Raw genomic sequence first — 6,465 nt, forward strand, 5'->3', positions numbered from 1 at the left:
TTGAGGGGGGGGGGGGTACTGTCATGGTCTCCGTGCCTGCCCGGTCGGCCCCACAAGGCTACAATTGCTGTTGCTGTTTTCTCCCTCTCTGCCTGGGCGGAGCTCACTGTGGGCTCCCGCCCTTGGCCCACACACACACCTGACAACACTCACCCATCATCACCGGGAGCACTATTTGAGGCTGGAACACAGATCCTCTCGTCGCTGGATGATTGTACCCCTAACGTTAGTGTTCTCACAGCTCTTGTGCTTCATATCCGTGACTTGTGATTAGTTGGTGACCTGCCTTCTCGTCTGCTTCAGATCTCCCCCCCGGACCTGCGACCTCCCTGCTGCGGGAAAGTGTATCGTGACAGATACGAGGATGTTTTAAATTTAATTCCCCCCTCAAATTGTATCCCCGTTCCCTTTTAGAAAACATTTTTAGAATATTGTCAGGAAGCAGGTTATTTATTGCTTTATATATAATTTGTGCACTGAGAAAATGAACCAGATCTGTGAATTTTAGAATTTTTGATTTTAAGAATAGTGGATTTGTATGATCTCTGTAACCAGTTTTATGGATTATCCTTAAGGCCCTTTTTTGTAATATAAAGATTGATGACAGTGAACATTTGTAAGTATTGCCCCAAACCTCTGCACAGTAATTCAAATACGGTGCAATCAGGGAACAATAGAGAATGTGGAGTGATTTGTGGTCCAGAATGTGTTTTACTTTACTCAAGATTGAGACACTTCTTGAAATTTTGTTATGTATATGATTTATATGAGACTTCCAGTTGACAAATGTTGACAAAGAGCTGAACAATTTTTGTGGTGCATTTTACAAACAAAGCATTTGAACATTGTCAAACAGTTTTTTTTTTTTGTTTTTTTTTAAATCCTCCCAAAAGCGTGTGGACCTTGCGGGCATTTAACGGTCTTGCAGCAGACATGCTCTCAGTTCCTTGACTCGAGGGCTTTCTTTTGTGTTTCCAACATCAATGTTGTAGATTGTGGTTTGAATGAAGGTGTAGAAACTGGAAAGAGCTTCATCATATGAGAGGCTGAAGACAAAGTGTGCTTTGAAAAGCCCATCAAAAGCAGCCACTGAAGTTGGAGCATCACATGGGATAGCTTTCTGGTCTACAATGATGAAGAACCTCTGAATGTTCTTCTTTTGCTCACCAATGCAGAGAAGGAAGGGCTGCCTGGTGTTAGCTTTCTCCAGGAAAGCAGTGAGGCTGACTCCTTCCTGGAATTTGAATAGCACATTTCAATCATGAGTAAAATTTCTTTTCAACTGTTTGGCTTGCATATAAGGTCTATGGGCCCAAGCAAGTAACCCGTCTTAACACAAATGGATCCAAGTAGAATAAAACAGAGTAATGCTTTATTTTTGAAGTTCACATTCTTCTGTTTGCAGGGGCAATGAGTGTGTGCTGAACCCAAATCTGTGGATTAACTTCTTTTGGAAAGGAAAGCCATACCAGATTTTATCTCTTCTGATATCTATAGATACAGCATGATTTCATATCAAATACACAAAAGGTAATTAATTTACTGCATCTTTTCTGTTTTTATCTTGTGGCTTACCATGGACCAAAAATCATTAATTACAAACAGTTTTTACAAAAAAATAGAGTAGAGTAATAGAGCATACCTTGATGAATCTCACAAGATGATTGGCTGCCTGTGCAGAGCTAATTTTTGCTGTTTTTTTGTGGCCTTTTGATGTTGGGGGCAGGAGATGCAGCAACAACAGAAGAGCTGCCATGTCACTATCCCAGCCTTAAAGACAAAAAGCACATTTGAGACAAAAGGTTAAACATGGACTAGAAAACAGTTGGAAAATAAGCAGTTAAATGATGAGATTTCTGGAAATGCTTACAACCACAAGGATGCATAAATTACTAATTTACTAGTCTATTTCCGCTCAGTTAACTGTTTTAGGACAGACAAATGGAAATGTAAGTATTTTATATACTGAAACACTGTCCAAATTTACCCCAGTCATTTGAAGCCTCCGTATCAAAAGATGCTCGTAACTCCTCAACACAAGGACTTGATGGAAGACTTTGGCTTTCTGCGATGATTTTTTGCTTGAAATACGAAGACCACTTTGTAAGAAATCTTCCAGAGGCTTCATCTCCAAGCATCATTGCAAAATCCTGATCAATCTATTAATAAGACAAAACAGGAACCAAATACTGGTTACTTAAGTGTTCTTGGCAAAATGTTATCTTTAGTTTCATATCATGAAATATCTAAAAATATACTCACCAACCCCGGTGTATCAAGGAAACGAGGGAAGACATCCAAGATTGATGATGTTGCATCTGGGTCATGTACCAGCTTCTGTCTATATTCAAAAGTAGCTTTCATCTTCTCTTTAACCACAGACCTATCTGTTGAGTGTCTAATAACAGACAGAGCCTCTCTGCACTCCTCACCAAAAAGCTGTCCACTAACAAACAAAGATTCTCTTCGGGTTGTTGGACTGTGCTGGAAGCTTGGCCTGGGACACCCACTAGCACCATCATAGGTATTGCGTTGGACAGTCTTGAGTCTCCAAGCAAGATAGCCAGTATTAGCCTCCGGATCATAGTAATGTTCCTGCTCATGCATGCACATCAATCACACACAAAAACAAACAAAAAACATACACAACAAAAAAATGCAACAAAGGAATGCATATTTGGTACCACTTTAACAACATGTATAAATTACAGAGATGTTGCGTTTCAGAGATAACACTTACATAGCCATTTTTTGAGTAAGGATCTTGGAGATATGGAAAAAGCGTTGCAATCCCCAGTGCATAGTTAGTCCGAACACTTATGGGCGGAATCCTCCTTTCAAAAACAAAACAAAGTGTATTGCTCTTCTGCTCACTCGACAATTGTTTTTATGATCATCAAAGAATACTTACCCATGTGATTCTATCATATCTGCAACCAGTATGTTGACCATTTGTCGATGAGTTGGATCTGACAGTGTTTTAGTTTTGTCGTATTCATTGAAAATTTCTTCACCCTTTGGGTTTGAGCTCAGGACACTACAAACCTTCTGTTTAAAAAAAAAAGTCATACTGATTAAACTAAAGCAAATTATACAAAAAAGTTAGTGTTTGTATAATGCTGTTAAGCACTGGAAATTGCTTTAGGCTTTGCTTTTGACCTGCTTCGCTTCATCGCGATCAAGCACTTGTAGGCCCTTCTTCCTGTTCTTTGTACTTTTGAGGATCATAGTTGAATCTGATGAACTGGTAGAAGCTGGGGACGATGGATGGTCTGACAATGAAACTGGCGATGTCAGGAGGGCAAGAGGGATTGGCTGTACCGATGACTCTGATTCATCGTCAGCCACACTGATCTCAATGTCTTAAAGGGGAAAAAAGGGACATAAAAGGCATTGAAAAAAAATGTGCAAAATGCATATGAGAAGTCACAACAACTGCAATAATGTTCAACCACATAAATTATATCTGATAACAGCATGTAATATGCACTCAACATGTAAAAGCATTTTACAGTTTTTCAAAGAAGAAAATTGGAATCTGAAAGGTTGTTAAATCTGGCTAATATTCATGTAAACTTTGAAGACCATGAAGAAATGTACTCCTCTAAATTATTATGGATCTACTGTACCTGTTGCTGTCTGCATTCTATATCCAACTTTGAAAGCTCGAACTCCAGACTTTTATCAGCTCATCAAAAATGTCTGCGACAACTTCAGTGTCAGACGTATCAGTGAGGATGAGTACACCTTCTGTGAAGAATTGAGGCTGCAAGCTGAACTTGTCCATAACTGAAACAAAGAAATCCAAAATGTCACTATACTATTAAAACCACCAAGTCTTACTGTTGATCACTTATAGGTGATAATTTTATACTCATTTAAATTGCACATGAGTACAAACCATCTTTAAGAAACTGGTGGAAATGAAAGCATTCATCACTTTCTGGAACTTTGACATACTTCTGCACTCCCCCATATTCCACCTTTGCAAGCATATCCTGTGTGGAGATTCAATAAAAAAATTAGTTGTACAGTAATTAATTGGACAAATAACCTGGTAATCAATTGAAAAAAAAAAGAATCATGATCCATAACTTGTGTTAAGCAAAGCATTTTCCCAAAAGACAATTCTAGATACTAAACAATTTGTCCATCTTTCAAGTCAATATTATACCCACAACTAGGGCTGCCATGATTAGTCGACTAGTCACGATTACGTCGACTATCAAAGTCGTCGACGACTAATTTAATAGTCGACGCGTCGTTTTAAGCTTTGTAAGATCCCAAAAGACGCAGGAATAAGTAGCAGGATTTAAGAGTGTAATAACGGACTGAAACAGAAGATGGCAGCACTGCATGTACAAGGATGCCAGCTGCCGTTAAACCCCGAAGAAGAAGAAGCTGTGTCCCAGAATTCATAGCGCGGCCCTGCTCAGTTTCCAACAATGGTGACAGCTAGTTAGTTTTAATATTACTGTTATTATTCTTTCTGGGTCACAAAATAAACGTTTAACATGTTTTCAGGCGAGAATGTAGCTGTGTAAACCTCAAATATCTGCTCAGTTTATCAAGACACCACATATTTTCAGAAGCGCTCCGACGTTTTCGGAGACGTCTGTTACCCACTAGCTCGATAGCTAGCCGGGAGCAAGGCTCACCAGAGCCCGTGGGAACACCGGACTCCCGGCAAATCATTTTCAAACCCACCGCCGTCTTTCGCTACTCAGGTTAAACATGATATATAAGTCACTTAGATAACTTAAAAATGTTATTGTTTGGCTTTTTTCAGTATTTTATTTGTTCCTGAGTAAATCGGCTGACTTTATTAAACTCCACCGAAACACTCTGCACATTTAATTAACATTTAATAAACTACCATCTTGTCTTTATTTTTAGTTAGCACATACCTTAAACACTTAAAGCTGTAATCTAATGATAGTTATATAAGAGCAGATGCTGCTGGTGCAATAAGCTGTCCGTTTTACATCCAATTGATGCATGATCTGATTAGTGGACTAATTGCAAAAACAATCGGTGACTAGTCGACTATCAAAATAATCGTTTGTGGCAGCCCTACCCACATCACATTTGTTAAAATGATGCTCTCTATAACAACTGAAGAACACAGACAATAGTTAATTCCGTAATAAATTCAAAGCCTTGATCTTTTTAATTTTTACGTAAAATGAGTGCACAAAACTCTGAAAAGATCTAAATGTTAACATAGAACCCAGTCAGCACATCTGCTATTGCCGTTTACTATATCGGTTTATGTGGGAGATAGTTTTCAGGCTTTAAGTGCCACCATAATTTTATGCCAACCTAAACATTGTTTTAAGTGTATTTGAGTTAGCAAAAAAATGACTGAACACTCATATGCAAGTCTTTTGCCCGCCAACAATACATTTCAGCTAGCTAAAACAGATTTTTATGCTATCACCGAGCAACGTGCTAATGCTTTTCACAAAGCTTTGTCTCGACTCAAAAAAGCCACAGAAGTAAAAGGTAGTAATAATAATTACAAGAATCTCAGAAAAAATGCCTTACCAGGCGTGGCAAACAACTCGGAAAAATGGAGAGCTAAATGTTCTGAAATGGCTTCCCTTCAGCTTCATTCGGAACCTGTGATGCTGGGGGCGGAGTCTATGAATTTACTCTATTAGTGTCATAGCCCCTTTAGGAGTTCAGAGTTAAGAAGTCAAGAGTTAATGTTTCCATTTTGACACCTCAAGATTTAATATAGAAACACTCATTTTTAACACTCGATTTTAACTACTAATGTTTTACACCTCAGAGTTACATTAAAAGAAAGTGACTCTACTTAGAGTAAAATTAACTCTGCATTTGCACAAAGTCTACTAACACCAATATATTTAACACTTTTGAATTTGCTGTGTACTCAGCTCAATACGAAACGTGTAATATTTTCGCCGGACAAATGCCCGGTATGCCCGATGGCCAGTCCAGCTATGTTAACCTGCAACCAAATCTGCAGCTCCACACAGCAATGTTACGACTTGGATTATATCTTATAACTCATAACTCTTATGCTAGCTCCCCCCAGCAGCCTACTGTCTGAAATATTCGATGGTTGCAATAATTCTTTAAGTGTTATTTTTTCCTTGGTATTCTAATTTCACAGAAGTTTACTAAACTGAACACACTTAATATTACTTACCAGGACATTTATTCTCTCCTCATTTTCTTTCACCGAAAAATTGTTTTCTGCAGTGCAGTCTTTCTCCTTCCTTTGCTAACGTGATGCTCAGAAGCCGATGCTGCATTCAGTTACACTCGGATATCTGAGCTTCACTGAGAAAACATAATCGTACAATTTATATTTGATTGAATTTCATTGTTTTAGCTTCGGGGTGGCACCTGGGGTGGCCAGTGTGGTTGGGGGGATGGTCTGTGCCACCCCAGGACACGCCACTGTCTTCTATATATATATACAGACTTCTACTG

The 6,465-nt window shown here is 38.7% G+C and overlaps 1 protein-coding gene across 3 annotated transcripts; it reads right to left on the reverse strand.

Moving 5' to 3' along the window:
* Positions 1–904: 904 nt before the first annotated feature.
* On the reverse strand, positions 905–6,259 carry LOC309717168 (uncharacterized protein). Of its 3 annotated transcripts, none has more exons than XM_082551520.1 (10): positions 6,179–6,259; positions 3,902–3,998; positions 3,630–3,789; positions 3,160–3,362; positions 2,912–3,048; positions 2,741–2,834; positions 2,263–2,595; positions 1,988–2,159; positions 1,643–1,770; positions 905–1,234 (listed from the first exon to the last, which is right to left on the reverse strand). In XM_082551520.1, exons 3-10 carry the CDS (start codon positions 3,643–3,645, stop codon positions 914–916), a joined length of 1,404 nt encoding a protein of 467 aa, XP_082407646.1. In that variant the 5' UTR covers positions 3,646–3,789; positions 3,902–3,998; positions 6,179–6,259; the 3' UTR covers positions 905–913. The 3 variants fall into 3 exon arrangements, with proteins under 3 accessions (XP_082407646.1, XP_082407647.1, XP_082407645.1); XM_082551521.1 differs by lacking the exon at positions 6,179–6,259 and adding an exon at positions 5,548–5,805 and having other exon boundaries at positions 2,741–2,831; XM_082551519.1 differs by lacking the exon at positions 6,179–6,259 and adding an exon at positions 5,548–5,805.
* Between the last annotated feature and the right edge of the window lie 206 nt (positions 6,260–6,465).

Source organism: Aulonocara stuartgranti (genome assembly GCF_965226115.1).
Source record: "Aulonocara stuartgranti genome assembly, chromosome: 2".
Classification (NCBI taxonomy): domain Eukaryota; kingdom Metazoa; phylum Chordata; class Actinopteri; order Cichliformes; family Cichlidae; genus Aulonocara; species Aulonocara stuartgranti.

Excerpts from the sequence above, each read along its gene's own strand:
- LOC309717168 (XM_082551520.1), bottom strand. Across the intron at positions 2,835-2,911 it reads GATATGATAGAATCACATGG|GAGGATTCCGCCCATAAGTG; the intron begins GTAAGTATTCTT and ends TGTTTTTGAAAG. Across the intron at positions 1,235-1,642 it reads ATCTTGTGAGATTCATCAAG|GAAGGAGTCAGCCTCACTGC; the intron begins GTATGCTCTATT and ends TTCAAATTCCAG.